This window comes from Thamnophis sirtalis, unplaced genomic scaffold (assembly GCF_051295495.1).
Source record: "Thamnophis sirtalis isolate CommonGarterSnake01/CBP01778 unplaced genomic scaffold, rThaSir2_p1.2 scaffold_5, whole genome shotgun sequence".
NCBI lineage: Eukaryota > Metazoa > Chordata > Lepidosauria > Squamata > Natricidae > Thamnophis > Thamnophis sirtalis.
The window spans coordinates 63674927-63700361 of NW_028261385.1; the positions used below are offsets into that span (position 1 = coordinate 63674927).

At 37.8% G+C, this 25435-nt stretch overlaps 1 protein-coding gene across 3 annotated transcripts in view; it reads left to right on the top strand.

The window, feature by feature from the left end:
* The window catches only part of PTCH1 (patched 1), a 105245-nt gene that overhangs the window by 73339 nt on the left and 6471 nt on the right, over positions 1–25435 (top strand). For 2 of the 3 annotated variants that reach the window (XM_014051655.2, XM_014051654.2), the window contains exons 13-22: positions 3682–3800; positions 4536–4938; positions 6789–7098; positions 9579–9727; positions 13303–13477; positions 15546–15826; positions 17170–17307; positions 19064–19206; positions 22871–22970; positions 24901–25155. In XM_014051655.2, coding sequence (XP_013907130.2) covers positions 3682–3800; positions 4536–4938; positions 6789–7098; positions 9579–9727; positions 13303–13477; positions 15546–15826; positions 17170–17307; positions 19064–19206; positions 22871–22970; positions 24901–25155 — 2073 coding nt within the window. Of the gene's footprint in view, positions 1–3681; positions 3801–4535; positions 4939–6788; positions 7099–9578; positions 9728–13302; positions 13478–15545; positions 15827–17169; positions 17308–19063; positions 19207–22675; positions 22694–22870; positions 22971–24900; positions 25156–25435 lie in introns of those variants that run through there. The other variant, XR_015696707.1, reaches the window with a different exon arrangement.

The following is a 25435-nucleotide window of genomic DNA, read 5'->3' on the forward strand; positions in this document are numbered from 1 at the left end:
GCCATGGAAATTTTGCTCTCAATTATAGTCAAGGACTACCCGTATCTCATTGATCTGCATATGAATAGGGGAACTCCTGATCATGAAGATCAATTGACCATAACATAGTAATGAAAACATGAGCAAAGGGTTTACTTGTTTGCTTTTGAAGCAGCCTAGTGGGATGATGGGAGATGGCTTGGATCTGGGTATCTATTTATTTTTTATGCAGGGGATTAGTTTAGTGTAATGGTTAAAACATCAGGCTTGAAACTGGGAGAATGTGAATTCTAGCCCTCCTCCACAGACACAAAGCCAGCTAGATGATCTTGGGACAGTCACTTTCTCTAAGCCTTGGGAAAGAGGCAGAAAAACCCCCTGCAGGGACTTATCCAGGCAGTCTCACAGAATCAGACACGATTGAACAAAAAGGGGGTGGGAGGGTGGGGAGAATGAAGGTTTACAGGGATAGCTTCTGGGTGCTTTTGCTCCCAAATCGTAAGAAACCACACCATCAATTTCTAACACTAATGAATTGGAAGTAGCTCTGGAAGTCATAAAAGAAGGTTTGCCTTACATTGCATAAGTCTCTTGGATCTGAGACTGTCAAATCCTGCTCAACATTTTTATTTTCATGGGTATTTTATTACCATACTCATCACTTATGGCAAGTCTTAAAGACTTAAAGTTTCAGTGACCTACCCTGTGTTCCACCTCAATTACTCTTAAGTTCCAACTGTGATATAGATACCACCAATTAAGAACCCTTGATTTACACCATCCAGTTTCTTCGGCCATAAGCTTCACTACTCACAAAAAACCAAGTGGCAGTCTTTTTCCTGTAGTGGGAGCCTTTGTGAGAAGCAAAAAGTTATCCTTTTCACTTGCTTAATGATGCACAGTGCCCTGTTAAGTACATGTACATAGTGGGAGTAACAGTGCCAGCTGCACTGATTCATTTATCATTTTACTCCCAACTTAGGATGGAATAGCTACATCTAGTTCCTTAAGTTCTTTTGTCCCAGTCACAGATATCTTTAATTTTGGTTGCAAATGCTGGTCAGGAAGACCGAGGAAGAAAATATAACATTGTGAATTTCATTAGGAAGGAAAGGCATATGATTAGCAATAAGGTGCAAAGCGGATCTCTTCATTTGTAGTATTTCTTATCAAACAATAAATCCACTTACTCTGTAAGGGATAAGTATATTGCAGTACATAGTCAGGATTTCACTTTACTTTCTCCCTCAAGAACTCCAGCTCAGATCCTATTTTATTTCAGCGAATTCATGGGTTCAACAGTCACCATGTTTTAAAGCAGAACATTATTGGGGGGGGGGGATGATTCATAGGCGGTGCGTCAGTGTGGAACCTATACATAAATATTCTAAATATTTCTTACATATTTAGTATACTTGCATGTTGCCTGGTTCCTGGAGATTCTGGACAATTAATCTCAAAAACAGGAACAAAAACAACCCGGGAATGGTAATTGGATTAGAGGCTCCATTGTTTATAATCTGATGCCCTCTCTTAGCTTTTTATAATAATATTAAATTTTTGTACGCTTAGAATGTTTTCGAAATTGTTTTTATAGTTGTTTGTACAGCACCTAGACTCATGCTGCATGAGAAGAGCAGCCTATAAATATGATCAAACCATCAGTAAAAACATTCCCAAAGACCCACTGTGTCCAAAAATAAAAAATCAAGAAAATAGAAAACTAGGAAATAGAAAAGTCAAGTCACTGTGGAAAAACACCCCCCCTCCCCCAAATCTTCAATCATAACCTAACCGCAAGATGGAACAGATGGGTCTTCACAGCTTTCCTGAAGCCAAAAAGGGATGAATATTCTATGCATATTAAAGCTGTCGAGTGCGACTGAGCCTTCCTTTCTTTGTGAGCAGCGGAGCCAGAAGTTTTGTACACTTTAGGATTAAGAAATATAACTGCCCACTAGGTTTGTGGAACTCCATAGAGACTTTCAGATTTACCTTCTTACTGATGGGTGACTCGAAGAAACTTTGCTATTCCTGTTACACAAGAGTGAAGTCGTTTTCGGCCAACTCTGTAAAAAAATTGGTTCACAAACTGCTAGTAAGTGTGTGTGTGTGTAATTTGAGCATATAATGAGATAATGGAACAATTTCTTTTGAGGCTTAGGGAATCCCCTTTTATGAGAATCAGTTCTGGGAGTGCTTCAGTCTGATATAAACTCCCTTTTTATTTTATCTCACAGCATCGCTGATAAGGACCTCATTCTTACAGGAATGTGTTGTCTTTGTGGCTTTCAGCGTTGATTGAAACTGGCTACATAACTGCATTCTAAATCTTCGCAAGTCATGATTTTTAGCTAAGTGATTTGTAAAAGTAACCAAATGTGGTTTATATAATAAGCTGTTTTTTAAGCAAATGATGATTTAATGAGATTGGTGGAGGCAGCATAAATTAGGGATAGTGTGGGTTTCTGAAATATAGTCTTAGCCAACATCTTGTTATTAGACACCAAGATGAAGATAAACAATGCAATGCCTTTCCTAAAATCAAACATATTTAGTCTGGTCAATGCTGGGACCGGAGATTTCCTAGAAACTCTATATACATATACATGTAACAAATAAATGAAAAGAACCATATTTTTTCTACCTACTATGCTTATCATCCTAAGCAAGTCTGTCTTTTCTTTATTTTTCTGAGCAAATTCCAGTTAGGGAAGGAATTCTGTAGGGGAAAAAGTACATATTGGATCGTGATTGAGTTATGAGTTCACTTTCAGAATGTCCAAGGAGCTATATATATATATTACAATATATTTTGGTCTGTAGTTGAATTGATATTCATAACTAGTGGATCTTCGTTGTTAAAAAATTGTTTGAAGGCTGAACAAAAATGTGCTCTGAGGTAATGCTTTCCTTGGTAATTTAGAATCAGTCTGGAGAGATGAAAATTATAGTGCAAAGTATCTATATAAAAGTGTTTAAAAACTTCAGGGAAAGAGTGTGGTGAAATACAAAAAAACACTAATGTGGTGAAGGACCTCATTAACCTTTGCAAAGCCTTTCTTTCTATATTTTAAATTCAAAAAAAAAACAGGCCACTGTCAATATCAATCTTGTCTAAATAGCCATTTGTTTCTCTGACAGTTCTTCCTACTAAGGTACAAAAGAGGATGCCGAAGTCCTGACTCATGTACCTTGTGTGGTGATATAAATCACAGGCTGTTTAAATGAATGGATCACTGCTCTGAAACACTAAATAGTGGCTAATTGGTCTCATAAGCAGCTTCCACTGAAGAACACTTTTATGGTTACATTGTGGAGTTGTAGGTCTTGACTTGGAGCCTAGTTTCTCTCCCTCCACTCTTTTTTGACACAAAAAATATACTAAAATTAAATTAATGTGCACATCAGAGCTTTTCACATTTTGAGGGGTAAATTGTTTTTTTTTTAATTTGTTTTAGTTTCTCCTATGAGAAATGGATTTGAGATCTGGTAACGCAGACAAGGATGTTTATTAGGACAATATCTAATTCTTAATAGTTCATTACTATATTTAAGTTTGCAATATGGAAACCTAATTATAACCTGACTTTCAGTGTTGAAATAACAATAGTTACAACTTTAAAAAATAAAAAATACCCCCCCTCCCCTCCCATAGCCTTAGTATTGCTGATGTTCTTCTTTCTCTCTTTGATTATACAGGCTGCTGTGGTTGTAGTATTTAACTTTGCCATGGTTCTGTTAATTTTTCCTGCTATTTTGAGTATGGACCTATACCGCCGGGAAGATCGGAGGCTGGATATATTCTGCTGTTTTACAAGGTAAGAGGGAAGGAATATTACAAAGATTACATCATTTTAAATGGACGTTTCACCACTGACTACTTTAGCCAGAGGTACTTATTCCTACGGTTGTATGGTAGAATTTGAGGTCACTTTCAAACCTCTTATATTCCAAATGAATGGAAACTCAGAGCTATAATGTCTGGAGCAGCAAACTGAGCATTATTACACCCCTGGTTGCCACGAACTGCTCTATGGTTGGAAGAGATTGGTTGACCAGTTTCTTATGATTACATCAATGTCATTAGGGAGGTTCTAATAGCAACCACAAAATACACTTCACACATCACTCAACTATAATGTGTTTTGGCTTTGAGAGGGTTTAAGTATGTTTTCTTTATTCTGCTGGTGAGCTGGTATAATTGAATACTAACCAATATACCAGTAACTCTCCTCTCTAATCATTTTGTGTGACTTCAAAAGGGAATAGTGGTGGTTTTGCTAATTCAGTAATATTTTCGGTAATATTTTCGGTAATATTTTCGGTAATATTTTCACAAACTGATGTACTTTTGGATGCTATTTGAAACACTGACACAGAGAGTGTTAAGGAACTTAAGCAGTGGATTGTGTTTCTTGCACATTGCAAAATTCCATATATGTAGGTGTACTTTGTAGACAAACACTTTATTAAATGTTAACCAATAATACATCATAGAACAATTCTGATCACAATCACAGTGCATGTATCTACTTTCTCTATTTTTCTTTTAGCCCCTGCGTCACCAGAGTCATTCAAATTGAACCTCAAGCTTATGCAGAGGCCGGTGATAACTTACGCTACAGCCCTCCGCCGCCCTACAGTAGCCCCACTTTTGCCCATGAAACTCAAATCACAATGCAGTCTACAGTCCAGCTGCGCACTGAATACGACCCACACACTCAGATTTATTACACCACAGCAGAACCTCGGTCGGAAATATCGGTACAACCCGTCACCATGCCACAAGATAACCTCAGTTGCCAGAGCCCGGAAAGCACCAGTTCAACCCGGGATCTTCTTTCTCAGTTCTCTGAAACTACACTGCATTGTCTTGAGCCTCCCTGTACTAAATGGACACTCTCTTCTTTTGCTGAAAAACAGTATGCGCCACTCCTGTTAAAACCAAAAGCAAAGGTAATGTTGGTTACTCTTGTTTTTTTGCTGTCATAGTTAAAATATATTGGCTGTCCTTGAAAATCTAGAGATAACTCTTAAGTATATAAAGTTCATGCTGGATTCTGCCTCCATATACAGATCCTTCAGTTTAAAAAAATGGCACTGGATTATCTCTGGAAATAGCTCTCATAAGTTTACCACCTCCTCCTTCAGATACAGGTAGTCCTTGACTAATGACCACAATTGAGCTGAAGTTTCCTGTTGCTAAACAAGGTAGTTAAGTGAGTTTTGCCCCATTTTATGACTATTCTTGCCACAGTTTATTTATTTAGAAAATTTAACTCAACTCAAGGCAGCTTACGAGGGTGTAAAAACTTTGTATGAAAGAAATAAAAATAATAAAAATAAAAATAATAAAATGATAACCCACCACCCTGGCAAGAACACACATTCATACTAGCCATTTAGTGGGCTCCATCCCATTCTGGGTTCACTAGGCCCTTTGAGAGAACCATGTCTTTAGGGCCTTCCGAAAGAGTGTTAGAGTGGGGGCCAGTCTAACCTCTGGGATGATGCAAGAGGGAGCCACCACAGAGAAGGTCCTGGGTCCCGCCAGATGTATAACCCGCAACATTTCTTGCCTCCCCACTCTAGTGGGTTGGGTAGATGTGACCGGCAAGAGATGGTCCCTCAGATAATCTGTTAAGTGAATCACCGCAGTTGTCAAGTTAGTAACATGATTGTTAAGTGAATCTGGCTTCCCCATTGATTTTGCTTGTGAGAAGGTCACAAAAAGTGATCACATAACCCGGGACACCAACCATAAAAACTGAGTCAGTTGCCAAGTGGCAAAATTTTGATCACGTGACCATAGGCATGCTGCAACAGTCATAAGTGTGAAAAAGAACCATAAGTCATTGTTTTCAGTGCCGTTGTAACATCAAATGGTCACTTAAAGAACTGTTATATGTCAAGGACTATCTGTACATGTGGAGGTCAGACACCTGGCTTGACCATATGTGGTTCTAGATCTTTAGGATGCTTTTCCTTCCTAGGAAGTTGTTTCTCAAGCTTTTGCACTATTGTTGTCAACTTCTCCTCTCCAACCATTCGGCCAAACTATTAAGATTCCTGGCTCTAGGTTGAAAATGAGCAACTATAGGGAGCATGAGCATTCTGAAGGCAAGGAATCAATGTCAAAATGGAGACCATGATAATCTTATGTCCCCTTTTTATATATGTTGTATATGCAATGCCTGTAAAGAAGGCAGGATTTTGATTGTGACTGTCCTTCTGATGTTTCTGGTACTGTATTGATACGGATTTGGGCATTTAAATTCTACAATGAAGCAGTTGTCCCAGATTTTGCTCAACCTTAGCTCGGTTGGAATAGTTTTGCAAATAACATGGCCACCATCAGGTTATCAAAAGTACACAGACTATTAAGTCAACACATGTGGGTGGCACCAGGTTGGGAGGGCTATACTAAACATTGGTGGAATCGATACATCACATTGAACCATTGTTCTAACTATAGTTTGTTAAATAATCCATTGTTGCTAGGCTCACATATTGTTCTGATGCATGATTTATAATCTACCACAGCTAGCTGCATATAACATGCTAAGCCAAAACTCAGCAAACTACAGTATGCTTGGTACAATTTTGTCAGCCCAGGCAATGAATATATTGGCTCTGCTGAAAATAGTTGATGGAACCTGAGAAACCACATAGTCCTTATAGAAGTCATAGGTTATAAAGTTAAATGGTTCCATATGTATCCTTTTGTAGCTTTTGTAGCCCATGATTTTCTTAATGTTAAAATCCCATTTACTTAAGCATGCTTTTTGTGTGTTTTTTCCCCCCAGGTTATGGTCATTTGTCTTTTTCTGGGCTTACTTGGCCTCAGTCTTTATGGGACAACTCGTGTGAGAGATGGATTGGATCTCACAGACATTGTGCCACGGGAGACTCGAGAATATGAGTTTATTGCAACCCAGTTCAAATACTTCTCATTCTACCATATGTATATTGTTACCCAGAAAGCGGATTATCCCAACATCCAACATTTACTTTATGAACTTCACAGAAGCTTCAGCAATGTGAACTATGTCTTATTGGAGGAAAACAAGCAACTTCCTAAAATGTGGTTGCATTATTTTAGAGACTGGCTGCAAGGTAAAACCAAACAGCAATAAATACATATTTTCTTGCAAATGTACTTCTTGCCTTTGAATGCATTGTACCAGTGATTGATATATGTATTGCTTTTCTCATTTTAGCTTATTCCAATCATTCTTTGCAGCTTTGTAAATTAATTTCAAATAGCTGTTGCCAATAGGGTCAATAGCTGTTGTTCTCTCTTTCTCTAGCCAAGTAGTGTGTTTTTGGTCTGGTAGGTGTGCACTAGTGGTGGGATTCAATTTTTTTTCCTACCGGTTCTGTAGGTGTGACGGGAAGGATACTGCAAAATCCCCATTCCCTCCCCACCCTACTAACCAGCGTTCTCCTGTTCAGGGCAACAAAAGAAGATCAGCTGGGAGGCAGTGGGGGCAGGGCCAGCCTATTTGCCGGTTCTCCGAACTACTCAAAACTTCTGCTACTGGTTCTCCAGAACCTGTCAGAACTGGCTGAATACCATCTCTGGTGTGCACCCTCTCAGTGTGTTTATTCTGAATGTCAAAGAGGAAGTTTTATTATAAATTTAGGCCTGTGAAAAACTCTAAAGCAGGAGTGTCCATCCTCAGAAACTTTAAGATTTGTCAACTCTCAAAATTCCCCAGACAGATTGACTTCTGGGGACCTCTGCGAGTTGTGGACTTCTGGGAGTTGAAGTCTACAAGTCTTAAAGTTGCCAAAGTTGGACACCGTTGCTATATAGGAAACAGATAAAGGGTTTGCAAAAGAGAATGAGTACCCATGGTTGTGTCATTCAGGTCCTGTCCTTCTTTCCAAGGTTCTTCCCTCTTTATAGCCATGGCTAACCTGTCAGCTCTGTAAGGATGGTTTTGATTACATTCTCCCAGTGCAGCTGTGAGGTGGGTTGGTGGATCCCTCCCACCCTTCCCTACTCTGCTTTAGACATGCGGTTGGTTCATCTGTTCCCACATAGTCTCCTTGCGCTGGGCTGTGGCTTCCTATTCTAAATCTGATCCAAATTTGCTCTGTGAGGTATTTTTCCCCCCCAGCCTCTTCCCCCTTGGAAGGGGTGGCAAAGAGGAAAAGAACAGTTGAGAGTGAATAGGTGTTGGCTGTGATCTTTACACGTGCTGGCAGCAGATCCCACAACTTGTATTAGCTCCACAAGTTGAACAGATGGAACAAATTGACAAAATCATGTTCACTCATGCTGTGCTCAAGCAGGAGCTGGGTTGCTGTTTGAAGTTTGAATGGTGCGGTGTGAGTTTCTTTTTCCTCCAGCTTCGCGGTGGAATTTCTGGTCATGTTGTTGTATAACCTATGGCTTCAGCACCTAGTGGTAGCCGAAACAACTAAAGTCCTATGTGTCTCCTCCCCGTTGTGTAATTCCTTTTAGGGTTGTGAGGGGATAAAACTTTTTTCAGATAATGGCCCCATTTCTGACTTTGTTATTACAGTTTTTTGGCTCAGTCCCCTGGATTGTATTTGAACGAAGCAATTAATTTTTCCTACAAGCGTTTGTTTGCAAATTACTTGCTGCTTAGGTCTTCCATTGTAGATTTCAAGTCAGGTTCTGTGTGTGTTTGTTCTCATTTCTTATTAGCACACCATACACATAGTAACCCTGCTCATCTGAGTTCTGTCACAGAACATGGAGACTTTTTAAAAAGTTTTTAAAAAATATTTTACCAAACCCATATTGGTTCCCGCATACATTCTCTTCCTCTATGCATTAGCATTAAGACTGGGAAGTCCTTCATATCTGATCTCCAATAAATGTTTTGGAGCAGATAGGTATGTACATGAACATAACACCTATTGCAACACATTAAAGCATCTGGCTGTTTTAGGGGCTGCTGCATTTTTGCATTCCCATATGCTCTGAAGTGCCTTTTAGAGATCAAATTTGAAACGCTGCATAGCTGAAGTAAGCTTGAGTGCCAGAGTAAATCTTGCACGCATGAAGTGCCTGCAAAGCTTGTTTTGTTATATACAAGCCATGTGTTCAGCCGCGCACGCACAGTAGTGTTATGATGTCAATGTTTTCACGTGTGGAGACGTTTAGCTAAGTGGGTGTGGGAGAATTGGGCTAGTTTTGAGACAGCAGGAGGTCTGTCTGGAACTCTGGCCTGGCAGCCTTCCACAGACAAGTTGGAAGATGGGGAAAGCAAGCTATGCAAGGCCTGCACTTCTGGGAGGCCAGTGTCTCAAGTTTAGGACTCCCTCCCAAACATCTGCTTGGGAGGCAGGTGACAGTTCTCCAACCAGACTCTTCTTGTTTCAGGGCTATGGGGAGAGACTGGAAAAGACAGAACCAAGAGTAAAAAAGAACACTAGGAAAGTAATGGCAACCTCTCACAAGCCTTGTCAGCACTTACTCAAGAGCTGAAAACCTTGGAGTCCTGAAACCCCTTCTTAATTAGTTGAAAAGAAAGCCTTGTCTTGTCTCCTGTCTCTCTCCCATTATAAGCTGGGTAGGTGAGGATTTATTAACTGGTGGGAATGTTGCCTTCCAACAGGTCTTCAGGAAGCTTTTGACAAAGACTGGAAATCTGGGAAGATCACCCTTCACAGTTACAAAAATGGATCTGAAGATGCTGTTTTGGCTTACAAACTTCTATTTCAGACTATTTCAAACATGCGAGATAAACCTCTTAACGTGAGCCAGGTATGTTCAAAAATACAGTTCAATATGTCTGTGGTTTAAAATGGGACAATGCAAATGTTTCTTTATTCATTAACTCACTTACTGTTAAAACTTTAATTGGACTTGGAAAAGACAATAGCTCTGAGCTGCCCCCTTTTTTATGATAAAATCCCTGTATTTGCTCGGTAATTTTAACACGCGGAAAGCAAAAGAAATAATGAGTTGAACAATGGTAGAAATAAGCTCAAGATAAGTTGGTTGTTTTAACCAATGTTGATAGGCATCTGCTCACAGCTAGCAGTTGCTAGAATGAGTTCCAATTGATTTCAGTTGACTATACTGAGCTGAAAATGTGCTCAGAATTGTTGAAAACATCCGGCTGATGACTGGTATGCTTGCTTCTTGACCTTTGGGATTGGTTGCATTCAGCTGCAGGCTCTGGGCGGCCTCCCAGGAACCACAGTGGAGCAATAAATACTATTGTCCCTCATGGATGTTATGTTATATTGGCAATGAACCATATTGCCTTCTCCCTCGTTTTCTTCCTTTCACCATATAAATTCCGATTCTATCCTTTGCCTAAGTGGTATGTGACTACCTTAAATCGACTGGTTTGATGATGAGTTAATAGCATTTGTGCTATTTGTTATTGCCTTCCTGAAGGAAAGCAAATTTGAAATTTCTGGGGGGCAAAAGCCCACAGGAATCCTCCCACCCTGAATAATGACTACACAGGTTCTGGATATATTTTTCTAGAAAATAAATTATAGCTGTGGAGCTCCAGAGACTCTTGATTATCAGCATCAGTATGGCTTCTATCCTGCTCATCATTCAGCAGGAATCAGAATATAATCTAATATTTTTCTATATTTTTAGACGTCTTGGGTACTTCACTAGGCCAAGAGCCACAGCTACTGTGTTATGGTGCCTTTGCTCCTAACTGGTGGGAAAAATCCAAAGAAAGTTTCCTTGTCTTAAAGGTCTTGATTCTAGAGTTTTGCACAGTGTGATTTAGACTCATGTGCTTTTAATAATATTCATGAAGACACTGGGTATTATTGTCTAATTATATTCTCCGATTAGTACACTGAGGATACAGATCTCTTTCTTCTTTACGGCAGAATCATGTAAAGCTATGAAAGTTCTGAATAGATGTTTGGAAACAGTGGGTGGCCTTATGGCTGGCTGCAGACTTCTGGGAGTTGAAGTCCACAAGACTAAAAGTTGCCAAGGGTGGATAAACCTGTTTTAAAGACAGGAACCCAACCAAAAGGTGTACTTCTTTTGTTGATGAGCCGAGGTGGCGCAGTGGTTAAATGCAGCACTGCAGGCTACTGCTAGATCAGCAGTTCAGCGGTTCAAATCTCACCGGCTCAGGGTTGACTCAGCCTTCCATCCTTCTGAGGTGGGTAAAATGAGGACCCAGATTGTTGGGGGCAATATGCTGACTCTCTGTAAACCGCTTAGAGAGGGCTGAAAGCCCTATGAAGCGGTATATAAGTCTACTGCTATTGCTATTGTTGATGATGAGTCACATTCTCCAAGAAGCAGAGCACAGCTGCTGTAGGAAGATTTATCATGGGGCTCAGGATAGTTGCCATAGCCAGAACTGCTTATAATTGCCAGCTTACTGGCTGGAGCATTTCTTAAGAGGAGTAACTTCTAAGGTAGATTACTGGGATGCATTTTATATTTGTTTTCCTTTGCAAAACTGTTCAGAAATTCCAATTCGTTCAGAATGTAGCTGCCCAATTATTGGAATTATTCCATGGATACATTTTACATCAAACCCAAATAGTTTTCTCTCTGTTTGCTTTTTTGGGTAGGATCCAAAGGTGTTTTTTCAAGAGGCAACTGGACTTTCTTGTGTTTCTTTGTAATTTTGTTGTAATTTTCAACCTTGAAAGGCTGGGCTCAGATTATCTAAGATATAACTTTGTCTTGGCAATCTTCTCACATACCATAATAGGTTATTTCTCATTGTCCCTTTCTCCTTTGAGTTCCCAGCAGACAGTGGAAAGCAGAATTCTGTCAGTATAGGACAGGGGTCGGCAAACGTAAACACTCAAAGAGCCATTTGGACCCATTTCCCGCAAAAAAGAAAACACCGGGAGCCACAAAGGTCCTAATCGGAAGCCTCCTGTTCAATTCTGGAGCTGACTAGAAGTTTATTTCCCCCACCATAGAGTCTCCTCCTAGCGCGGCATACTTTTTCCTCTACCTGTCATAACCAAAAACCCTATCAATTGTGGAGACAACTGGAAAACTCTCCCCTTGCCATAGAGTCTTCTCCTGGTGCACTGTGCTTCTCCCCCCCCCCACCGTAAGCTCCTCTCAAAATTGTGGCGCCAAGCTGCAGTAGAGGGAGGAAAGAGCCACATGCGGCTTTAGAGCCACAGTTTGCTGACCCCTGGTATAAGACATTATATTTTACTGCATAGGATAAAGTTCAATCTTTCCTTCCACAACTGAAATGATGATGATGATTGGCATTTTATGTTTTTAAAAAAGGGCAGTTTGTATATTTATGTTATTAGTGTGTCAACAGAAGGAGGAGACAGAAAGGGGAGATAAAATGAAATTAAAGAATTCCAAATAACTCTTAAAACTTAAAATACCAACTGTATTGTGTAACAAATATGGTAAGCCTCTGGCTCACGGTATAATTTCCTCTGCCTGAGAGAAATAAAATTGTGCTATGGGAACCCCAGGACCCATGCATTTTATTCTGCAAGTCTAGAAACAATTTGAAGACATACAGTTGTTGCATGTCTTGTGGATTAATTGATTCTGGATTCCAGCTTCTTTTTTTAAAAGATTGTTGCCACTGTCCTTTCAAATAATTAGAAAGCCTTAAAAATGAAAGTTGTGGCAGAATGAAGAGCAAACAAAAAAAAACCTGCTGTTTTTCCTTTCCAGAACCTTCTGAGTATCACCATTTCTGTAGTTTAACAAAGTAGATTTTGGTCTAGACTTTTAAGACTTATTCAAAGCCATCCAATTCATTTGCCTATTGTCCCCCATGAAGAGAATACTTAGGATATATTCATCTGGTTTTTGATGCTGGGTATTCTCTAAATATGTAGGTCATAGGAGACAACCGTTAGCAAAATTTATACAGATGTTGTTTTATTTTTATAGCTCTCCTCCATTTACTGGGTGGCATTTCCTTCAGTGTTAACAACAGAGGTTAACTGCACACAGACGTCTACAGGACTCTTGCCAGATTCTTTTTTTCTTCCTTTTCTCAAAACCACCTTTAAATATGTTTCTCGGCAGTTTGGTCATTTGCCCCTCTTGGTTGCAGACTGTGTATGAGAATTTAGGCTTAATTGGCTCAGTATTCATCTGGAACCTTCTTTTGATTTAATGTTTCTGACGAATTGCACGCAAAGCGTTTTACACCATTCCAAGCCGTTTGAAAAATCTGGATACAAAAATATCTCCCATGCTGGGAATAATATGCTTGTGGTCTCTCTATAAAAATATGTTTCTCACAAACATATGTTCTGTGTGCTCTCATCTGCCGTTTCCCTCAGCCTTTTTGTGTTAAAAATTTGAGCAAGAGTGGTTCTAAAAGACTTTGCATTTTTCAGTTGGCTAAACAGCGCTTGGTGGACGCAGATGGAATCATTAACCCAAAGGCATTCTACATGTACCTAACGGCCTGGGTTAGCAACGATCCTGTGGCCTACGCTGCTTCTCAAGCCAACATCCGGCCCCACCGTCCGGAATGGGTCCATGATAAAGCAGACTATATGCCAGTAACCAGTAAGGAACCTTTTATTATAATATCTTGAAATTTATTCAAATGCCTCTGCTTTTCCTTCCAGGCTTAGCAGCTTTTAAGTCGACTGACACTTTCCAGCACTATATACAAAATAATATATATTGCTTTATTCTGTAAAAACTCAGGAGATAGATGTGATTGTGTAATGTAGGAGAAGAATGTTGTACTTTGGTAGCATTTTTTTTGGAGGGGGAAGAATTCTTTAATAGTTTATATCAAAATTTAAACCATGCCTTCAGCATTTCAATTCAGTGCGGCAAGCTCATTTTATGAGTAAGATAAACCTTTTAGTTCCATGCAGAGTTTTTTGTCATTGGGAATTATTGTGTGTTTGTTTGGAATCTGTCAAGAAGCAAAGAATTTGTGGAAAACTAGGTCATTCTCTAGCACCTGCCTTGTGTCTGAACTGTAAGGGTGGGAATGACAAGACATCTAAAAGAACGATATCCATTTTCCTTGCATTTTTCCTCAACTCTCTCTGTTGCATTCTAAATAGCAATACCAATTTAATGTTGCTTTGACACTTGATTTATTGGTTGGTCTGTTGGCTAGTTATTGGGTGGCAGGCGTGAAGGAAGAAGTGGAGTGGTATTTATGGCAATACAACTGGATAACAAGGAAATTGTCCTTCCTTCTATCTCAATCCTAAAGCTCTTGGGCACCCAGCCAAATCTTGTCTTAATGAAAATTTATAGTTGAGATTATAATAGGGCAAATCATGTTTAGCAAGTCAAGGGAATGACCCTGCAGAGTCAGGAACACACAGCTAGTGTGCTCCAAAGCTAGTTATAAAAAGCTTCCTTTAGTGGGGGAAAGAATGGGTTGTATGGTGGACTTAGCATTGCTTTCAAAAAGAGTATGATAAATGTAGATATGCCATGTCATTAAAGGATAAAAATTATGTATTTCCTGAATTAACCACTTGAAGTATTTAATCTTTCTTTGACTGACTGGAACCTGCTCTCAAGCTTATATTCAATAGCCAGAGAAAATGTAACAAATGTACTGGCTAACTTTAGCATTCAAAATATTTAACTGATTACAAATCCTGGCCCTATTCACTGCTTCATTGTAAATTGTTGGGATTATAGTGCTGTCAGCAACACAAGGATTTCAGAAGTTATACTCTTATATCAGAGTAGTATAAAGGTACTTGAGATTTTGTAATCCCCCAGTCCAAATATTAAACATAATTTAATCTCCAAATATTTCTGTGGTTGTCACTCAGGACTTAATATTTGCTGATAGCAAATTGTGAAACATAACACATTAAGTTGAATGGATATTTTAAAATCCTTTCCATCCTTCTGGTTTGGCTTCCTAGCTAAAATACTTTAAATGGAAGTATTTGATGCCTTGACAGTTTGTAAACAATGTAGGTACTTTTATAATATGATAACTTGTTCCAGGTAATTGGAGATGTTTAGAATATAGATGGAGAGTTAATTAGTTTAACATAATGACAGGGAATCTTGTAGACTCATAAAGGCCAAAATGCATTAGGGCATCAACTTTCATGGTCCAGTTGACATAAAATTAACCCACAGAAAATATGTGAGTTTATCTTTGCTTTTACGGTGGACAAACATAGCAACTTCTCTGAAATTCCCCACAACGTGCAGTAATGTTACAAAAACCTACCGTGTGATTTTTTTTTAAAGTCAACTTTGAAGGATTTTGTTTCTGTTTTGCGACAAAAAATATTCCAGCCACAAAAGATTAGTGGTTTTAGAATACTGCTGCTATTTTCTCTTTAGAGTGTTCTTTTTGGGATTTCTTTGTAGTGTTCAAATGTACACTGCACAGACTCCAATGGAGGCATGCATGAATGAAATCTGACATACTCTGTACCTTTTTATTATTCAGAGAACTGTATGTGTGGCATTTCATGGTGTATCCAAAGTCTTATTTAAATGTAAATTAGTACACAGTGCTAACACGGGGCATCTAAACAATCACACTCATCTTTTTCCTTCTTCATTCATGATTCTCTCTGTGTGTATGTATAAAATATTTATATTTATATTGTATTTTTCTCCCTTTCCTTAGTCCCAGAAGCTGAGCCTATTGAATATGCTCAATTTCCTTTCTACCTCAATGGACTGCGTGATACCTCTGATTTTGTGGAAGCTATAGAGAAAGTGAGAGCAATCTGCAATAATTACACTAGCCTTGGGATTCCCAGTTATCCAAACGGGTATCCATTTCTCTTTTGGGAACAATATATAAGTCTTCGTCATTGGCTCCTCTTATCCATCAGCGTGGTTCTGGCCTGCACATTTCTGGTGTGTGCCCTCATTCTTCTGAACCCCTGGACAGCTGGGATCATTGTAAGTCTTTGTTGAAGTCAAATTCCTTTTAGCATAGCTCTTGCTACACTCAGGAAGGTTTTGTTTATGTCTGAGCTACTAGTGCAGTGTATATATTGCATCATTCATGATATATTTATTCTACTTCTTGAGGGGGGTGGTTTTCTTGCTAAGGGTATATGCTGTAATAACCGTAATATTTTGACCTAGTATTAAATGGAAGTTTAAAAAATAAAGATAGTTAAAACATTTGGCTTCATCTAAATTCCCAAGAAAAAAGTCAAAATTTTAACATGCTTTTTTATAAGTGTGTACAGTGCGGTACGCATTTGTTATGGGCGTTTTTGGCTTAGGGAATCATTTTCTTGTTTGAAATATCTTCATTTAAACCTATACAGATTTTACTGTTTGTTCTCAAGTTTTCAGCGATCCCAGATGAGGCAGGCAAAATAATCCCCAAAGCATGGCTCTCTTTAAACTGCACAGAGTGAGCATTTGAGCACCCATAGTGTTAGCATAACTCATTATTTATAAAATTTATATGCCGCTCATTTTAACTCAAGGTAGCTATACTCCTAGACTATGGTGGCTGTTGTGTGAGTCTTTCACTCTTGAGGAGTCTGGTTGTCGATAACAATGTTCAGCTCCAACGGGAGAGAAGAATGAGGCATAGTGCTGCAGAGAGTAATAAATAAATAAATAAAATGGTGAATATAAACAGTATAGACAGACTACTTTTTTATATGTCCTGCAAAGCACCAGACGTCTTTCAGTGGTATTCTTTTCAAGCAGAATGTTTGATGTTATTCTGCCTAAACTTTATGAACTTCTTTGAAACTTATAAAATGGTAGAGGTAAAAATGATTACTGGGTTTCGACCTATAGATTTGTATAACAGGTATGCAAAAAAGTAAATGTTTAGTCTAGAAGAGCTGTCTAAAGACTTGGCTGTGTAGTTTATCAGTCATGAGATTAGCTTATAAAATAATTTATTGTGATTCCTACAGAAGTGGGTTTGGGTTACAGAAAGGAATTCTACCTTTGGAACAGAATTTTTAGACCTCTTTCTCCTCCTCCTCCAGTTATCTACTTAGTCGAAATCCTGTATTTTTTCATATATCTATCTCTGTACTAGGACTGAATTAAGGAGAGGGTGAAACATTGCAAAAAAGCAGAAGACTTACAAAATTTTAGACTGCAGTGCCAAATTATAAACTTATCTTCAGCAGAAATTACTATATGACATTTCCAAGGATACAGACACTTAACACAATAACTTTTTTTAAAAAGCTAGTTGCACTTTCAGTCTATGCTTTTGTTTCTGCAACATGATAAATCATTAATCACCATCTGAATTTTTTTAGGTGGTTGTGCTGGCTCTTATGACAGTGGAACTCTTTGGCATGATGGGTCTAATTGGAATAAAACTAAGCGCAGTTCCTGTTGTCATCCTGATTGCATCTGTTGGAATTGGAGTGGAATTCACAGTTCATATTGCTTTGGTAGGTGGCAACACTTCTTCTAATTTCTGACATGCCATGTGAGGGGGGGGGGATTGTTTTGTGCAGTTTTTCTAAAATCAAGTACAAATTTGTATACCACGATATGAACCATATAAATAAATTGCAAATACTCTGCATGCAATAACAAAATGTTAAAATGTTTACATATTTCTTAGTTAATTCATATAAACTAGAAGTATAACAGTATGTTACATGCATGTTTAAAACCCATTTCCTTGGGTTTTTTGAGAAGTTATCAAGAGGCAATATACAGTATATACTCAATTATTTTTCTAGATTAATTATATCTTTATCTCAGGTATTTGAATTACTGCAATATATGATATTGTAATCAAATTGGTTGGTCTATTTCCCCATAATGTTGAAGATTTTTTTTTAATCTTATTTAATGGGATGAGGAACTTCTACTGTGGGGAGTGTGTGCTTTTACATGTTTACACAAATTTTCGCGTATTTATATTTACACCGGTACAAAGCAAATACCAAGGCTTTAAATGAGGAGTAATTTCATAGCATAATTTGTGATGCCTGTTGCCCGAAACAAATGGTTCTATGTAGTCATATTAGTGTATATGGAAACATAATTTTCTAGGTGCTAGTTTTCCCATCTGTTCCATTTGAGTGATGAAAATTTAAGCTGTTATGTAAATTTTATTTTCTCCTTGGCACCTACAGGTGGGTGTTTTAAATAACACTAATTGCAGATTTTTGTTGTTATTGGAATTATAGTTGAAGGTGTAACAGATTAAATATCCTCTCACATGCATTGCACATTTATCTCTGTGATTCCCTCTCTCTGTTTTTCTGTCATACACACCCACCCTAAAAGTAACACCAGGTGTTGTTTTTTAAAATGCTGACATACCTCAAGGTGATTAGTTTACATCTCATCTTCTTTTGCCTTTTATCTCCATGCCTGTAGTCATTTGCTACCAAAATACTTCAGGCAGCTGTCATGTAGGAATTAGAGTAAAGCTACCAGATTTCTTTTAGAGTGTTTTTCTTCCCGTTTGTGTCTTTAATTTTTAAAAAATTGGATGGCAGAACTGAGGATGGCCCATTGATTGAAAAAAAAACAAAACAAAAACATACAGAAAGTTCTAACTCTCCTACCATTGTTTATTTGGGGTTTTTTGTAGCCCTGTTTGGTAGCCTTAGGTTAATGTTTTTTGCCACCTGCCTTCTACCCACTTTTTAAAATTAAAAATGCCTGCTGATCTAGCATTGGGATGTCAGCTTTCTAATATCATGGTGGAGCTTTACTTAAAATGGAAAACATATTTTAAAAGCATTCTTCCTGACTCACAACTGGGAACGAAAAACGTCGCCAGAAATTTAGCAGGGAAACTACGAAATAGTGAGGATAGCTGGCTGAACATTAAAAAAATAAAGTTGTACAGAATATGAAATAGTCAGTGTTTGTTTATCAATAAATTGCAATATGTAGTACTTAAAAGGAATGTTCACAAATGAATACTAGAGTACTAGAGTATAACATCAGAAGTAGATTGTCTTATCTGGAGGATGTTTTGCTGCATTATATTGCTGTATAACAATTTGTGATGTAACACGTTTTTCAACCCCAGATGGCATGGTCAAAAAGTACAATTACGGCAGGTTGAAGAACTTTTATATTCCTTAAATAATTAACTACTACATTTTGTACATCATTGATTTCTGTGAGGAAAGTCAAATATCCTTAAACTGTGCATACTAATTAATATATTTTTTCCAGGCATTTCTAACAGCGATAGGAGACAAAAATCGAAGGACTATCCTTGCATTAGAACACATGTTTGCACCTGTGTTGGATGGCGCTGTGTCTACACTACTTGGCGTATTAATGCTTGCAGGATCTGAATTTGACTTTATTGTCAGGTAGAGTTTGCTTATTTTTGTCTTTTCCCTTTGTTTTATGGGAACAAAATGAACCTCATCACTTATCTGATTACTCAAATGTCCTTGCAATAGAATAATACGATATGTGGATAAGAGAAGCAACATTCTGTTGGATTGTATGTCAGTGTTCCACCAATGAAAGGCAATTTTATCCAACTTTGTCAATGAAATAAAATCCCAACTACATGGCTGGACACAAAAAAATTGTGCAAACTTTCAAATGCTCCAGAACTCTTCTTCAGGCAAAAAGCAAAGAGGACATAAGAAGCAAAACTCCCAATATTTCATTGTAGGATTTACAATACACTTTTTTTCCTTCCCTATACTTTATTTTATAACCTCTTGTTTATTAAAGTGTTCAGGACTACCCCTGCCCCTGCTTTTTATTAAATGTTGTTTTGTTGTAATAAACACAATTACCATTTGTTGTAATCCAGTTAGGAATTGTAGGCGATATTGTTAGTAGAACTTGCTTTGTAACTTTTTTCCTCTCTTTTGTCTCCTATCTTGTTAAAGGGTGGAAACAGATTTCTCCTGTTCCTTTATTTCTGAACAGGGCTATCTGATTATTTGCTTCCTTTTTCCCCAGCAACCTTTGAGCTGTCTCAATATGGGTTCGGGGATTTCAATATTGAACTGGGTTAAGGATATACACAGAGAGAAAGGAAGAGATGCAACCACCCTAATGGGTGTGGTTTATCACAATTCCTAATTTCTTTTGCCTATTTCTGTTTTGGGAACTTGGACATTTCTATTTACCTGCTGTTGCAATAACATAACATGCCTGCAGTCTTGTGGCTTCACTTTTACAGTACTATGTTAATACTTACTTTAAACTCTGCTTGCACTACAGGTGCTGAGAAAAACTCAGAAAGGCTCTTTGGCAGCCAAGGCTCTTACTTAATAAAACATTAAGTTAATCTCAAAGACTATGTACTGCCAGTGGTTAACCAGAGATGGCCTTTCACCAAAACATTGTTTAGAACAATTTAAATAGAGAATATTTTTGAGTTGGGAAACCTATAAAACTATAAGCACCCTGGACCTTTCTCTCTCTCCCTTCTTTTTCCAAACTAAAGGTTATAAAAAGCTTTTCCTGACCAAAACTAAAAAAGAAAATTGGAAATGAATGTTAAGTCAGCAGGACTACGGGATGCCTTGTAAAATCCATAAAACTGCCTATTGGGCTTTCTGTTGGAGCCTAAAGGAAGCTGGTGGATTTTATTAAGGATATTAATTTCTCAGATCAAAAGAATCAAACTAATTCTTGCTTTAGGAGAACTCTCAGGAGGGATGCTGGAAACAGATCCTATTTGCTTCTTAGGTAGAGTTTTTGAGCAGAAGAGCAACACCATTGCAGACAAAATATAGAATAAGGTGAATAGATATTATGAGAACAACCTATTGTTACTATTACATTGCTAAACATAGTAAAAGTCAAAAGAAGACCACAGAAATGTAATTTCTCTAAACATTGAATATCTCCAAATTTGAAGCTAGTTTACACCTAACTTCCCATAAGCTTCCTCTTACTTCTCTCCCCTGTTCAGTTCTTCATTACATTCCTGCATCATTTCTCTCCTCAGTGTTTACATAAGGTATTCCAGATGTGATTTCATCATGAAGTAATTAGGCTTTTGAGTGCTCAGCCTCAGCAATTGGAAAACTCTGAGCCTTACTGTGTTTATTCTGGGTAGAAGAAAATAGCAGAGCAGAATAGTAAGTGGTAGAAAGACGTTGAAAAGCAGTTTCTGCACCACATGGTTTACATTCCCCTGCTTACCTCCAATTGCTAATCAGCTTCTGTGGATTGTGCTAAGAGATGCTTTTCTATCTTACCTGTTGGAGTAAATATTAATCGCCTGCTAATAGCTTCTACCTATGGAAGGAAGGGCATTGCCATATTATTCTTTACTTCAGGCAAGAGATTACTAGTCATTTATACCAGTGGGGTTTCTGTTCATATTTTGCTGTGAGAACAGAACACCACTCTTTTCAAGAATACTTTTTCACCACTCTTTTCAAAGTACTTTTTTCAAATAATTATTTTTAGTGTCTTAAAATTGAGCTTGGCTTTTATTATTTTCTAGCACAACCTGGATTTAGTTTATTTTCTCTCTCTCTCTCTCTCTTTGTGTCTCTTTTGAAGATGGATGGAAAGTAAATAAGCAAAGCTTGGGCATTGTTTCAAGACCCAAGAAAGGCTGCAATATTCCCTCAAGGAATAGATTTTAAACTCAACAGCACATCTGGGTAGAGGTTTTATACACTCAGTGGTCAGATCTGTAATCAGCCTGTTTATTCTAGAGCAAGATTGATGAGATGCAATTGACTCCGGCAAGTCTTATATGAAGTTGTGTATAAATTCTAGTATAAAGTTGTGTTCATTTATAGTGCAGGAAATTGGTTGCTTATTTTTCCCCTCCACTAATGCAGACCAGAAACTTCCAAATGTAATACTTCCATAACAGGAGGATAGCTGTAGTCCCCCCCCCCCCCGTTTAGGCCACATAGTGAGCAAAACTATAGTGAGCAAAAGAGTTGACTCATCTCCCCCTTCTGTTCCTTTCACCTTCAAACAGTTGTCTAAAATCTGCACCATAAAATGCATCTTTGGGTTTAGCCTATTTCTCCCTGGTTCCTCTCTCCCTCTCTCTCTTTTTCCTGCTCCCTATCCCATCCCCACTTTTCCCCATGCTGGATATTTTCTAGCCCAGCTTTCCTCTTGGCTGGCAGGTTTGCCATGTTATTCATGAAGGATGCCAGACCTTAGCCCTCAATGGTGGGAAAGGACAAGCACTTGTGCACTCTCCTCTTCTTCCATAGTCCTTCAGCCTTTATGTTTGAATTGGGTGACACAAAACAAGAGCGTTCAGAGATGCTAAATTGTTCAACAAAAGATTAGCCTGCAATGTAGCTTGGCTATTGTAGAGGGCTCTTATGCAATACAATGCTCTGGCTTACCACAGAATGGCTTGCATTTTCTTTGCAAAAGCGGGTTCCTGTGTTTAAAAAAGGTTGCAATTTGAGCTATTTGGTAAAAGTGGAGCTCACAGAATTCAAGGCGGAAAGTTATGATTAATGAATGGCAAGGGAAAGCCTTACCTGATACACTAGAGATTTAATTAGAGATTCTGCTGTTAGATGCAGGAGCATTTCACACTGGATTAGTTGCTGGGAGAAGTGGACTTCTTTCTCCTTCTAGGCTAAATTGTTTAAATTCTACACCCTTCACTTCATTTGTTTGCTTCTGCTGGATTTTCACTAATGGAGGGCCTCTTTCATTGTATTTGTGCTTTCAATCCTTTCAGTCATTCAGTTTGCATTCCATATTTTTGTGTTTGTGTAACACGTTCATAAATAACATTACATGCTGCAAGATTCTGGCAAATTAACAAACTTTTTTTTCTTTCCTTTTTTGAACTAACACTTTGGTTGTGGAATGTAGAGCTCTCTAATCCAAAAGGTAAAAAAAGAAAACAATATTGCATGCTGAGTTTATTCATTAAATAGAAAAAAAATGAACACTATATTAGCATGTTTGCTTGAATATTTAATGAAAGTATATTATCTGTTTTGTTTTCTGTGTTTAGTACTGAACATGCTTTCTGATTGTAACCGTTTATATCTTAAAATGTTTCAGGTACTTCTTTGCTGTTTTGGCAATTTTAACTATCTTAGGCGCTTTGAATGGATTGGTGTTGCTTCCTGTTCTTCTTTCTCTATTTGGACCATATCCTGAGGTCAGTATTATGCGCATTATAGAAATTGTCCATCTCCCTCCTCCCCCCCGAAGTTCCGTTATAATTATACATATTTTGTGCTTTTACCATTTTAAAGTATATTGCTTTATAATATTTGGTACTTTGATAACATAATTCAAAATCCAAAACTTAATTTGTTTTACAGATCTAACTTTTCTGATGTAGAAAAGTAGATTCTGAAGTTGAATTTTTATCAACAATTTGTGATTGGATATCAGAAGTGTTATTTTATGGCCTAACTATTGTTATCTTCCAATTGTGTGCCTCTTTTTCCAAAACAGAACACTGGAAAGAAGGAGAAAAGGCATATAATACAAAATTTTGCAAAACATAAAAATATATTAAAATATATTAAAGCCCTCTATACATCATAGCTAGTGGCCCCAATTGATTGCTGTTAATCAGGGTTGACTTCATTCCAATACTTGCAGCTACCTCTTAGGCAGGTCTGTTACTGCCATCTTCACTTTTTCCCCTTTCTCCTGAAATTTTTTTTTGGGGGGGGGGGGCAAGAGAAACCCAGATGATGACATCAGGTTTGATCAGTTGCAGACCCAGAAGACAGCTGCTGGGATAATAGTATGCCTGCTTGAAAAATAATGTACTGCATGCAGTATTCATAGAGGAGATTCCTCTAAACACAAATTAAACTAAATAGCAGATTTTTTTTAAAAAAAATGTATGTACTCATGGAAGAATCATCATTCTTAGGTCTTTTAATGCTTTAATAACCATTTAAAAAAAATATATCTTGTCTCATTCCCTTCCATCAATTAATGACATCCACAGAACAAACTTCCCCCTCAAATCCCATTCTTTCAGAATTTCTTCACAATTCATCTTCTGTTGTTTTATTGTTATTGTTCATTAGAATGTTACAATGAAGATCCCCAATCTCTGAATTCCTTTTTTCATACTTCCCCAGAATCATTATGTGGTAGCAATTCATACTTTTTGACACTTATTTTAGTCCTTTTTTCATAACCGAACCCACACCTTCATTGTCATACATGTATTCATCAGCTCAAGTCTAAAAGATAAGACCACTCTTATTCAAATTATTTCTTTTCTTTGTTTCATATATTTTCCCTCCCTCCCTCCCTCCCTCCCTCCCTCCCTCCCTCCAACACAATCTTTCACATGCCATATGGATCCATAAATACTGACTTTCACTTCCTTTTATAGCTTTAGTCAATTGAGGCTTTTACATAGTTATTCACCCCTACTAATGGCAAAGACAGTTTAGGTCAATTCTGATATATTTTGATCACAATGCCACAAGTGCAATCAATGGCCAGTTTTACCCCAAACATACTTATACTATTGTATTAGCTTAGGAACCTAAACTTCTGCTTACCTTCCAAATCTGCGTATTTTTTGTATCCTACCAAGTAGCAGGTTCATACAGTATACTGAGGGATTATGGAAAAATTAGTGAATGACGGGAGAAAAGGAAAGAAGGGAAGGAAACAAGAGTGAATGTGGAAAAATATAAGGAGAGAATAAGTCCTGTATGAAAACAATATTAGAAGATTGATCAGTTGATCTTTCAGTAAAATGAACAAGGGGGGGGGGAATGTAAAGATAAGTAATGTGGAAGATGCTTCAATGAAAAGAATTATGCTACAGATTGTCACAAAAGTGTGTGGGGTAACAATATTTGGAGATATGAAATAATTGGAGCCCTTTTAGTTCATAACAGCAGCAACCCATGTATCATGTGCAGTAAGTTTAAATAACAGTATATTAAATCTTAATATATTTACGTTCCTGCACTGTTCATCAAGGATTGTTAGTGGAAAATGAACACAATTTGTCTGTAGTTCTTTAAAGACTAATGGTGGGTATTTCTCCAATCTTGAGAAAATGCCTAAGGCTTTCATTGAAGCTTTAAAAATGTTATCCTCAGGTTTCTCCAGCTGATGGAAGGAGCAGACTACCTACCCCTTCTTCTGAACCTCCCCCAAACATTGTGAGGTTTGCTGTTCCACCAACTCATGGTCAAAATGGCTCAGATACATCCGATTCAGAATATAGTTCTCAGACAACAGTATCAGGAATCAGTGAGGAACTACATCAGTATGAGGGCCCCCAGAGAACTGGGGCCCCAGCCCATCAAATCATTGTTGAAGCAACTGAAAATCCAGTGTTTGCCAAATCCACAGTAAGTAACAGAAATCCCATTTGATATTTAATTTATAGTACATTCCCACATTCTTATTGTTAAAAATAATCCTGAATCAGTTCATTTCAGGAAAGAAGATTTATAATAAATTAAAATAGAAAATGACCAGTTAAAAATACTAAATTATAATTCTTTGAACAAGGGATATTGTTAGATAATACCTGTTTAGAAATTCCATGTGACTATAAGTGTACAGAAAAGAGTAATTGTTTGTAAGTGAAGGAGATGATTAATGAGTAAGGCATGTGTTCATAATCTC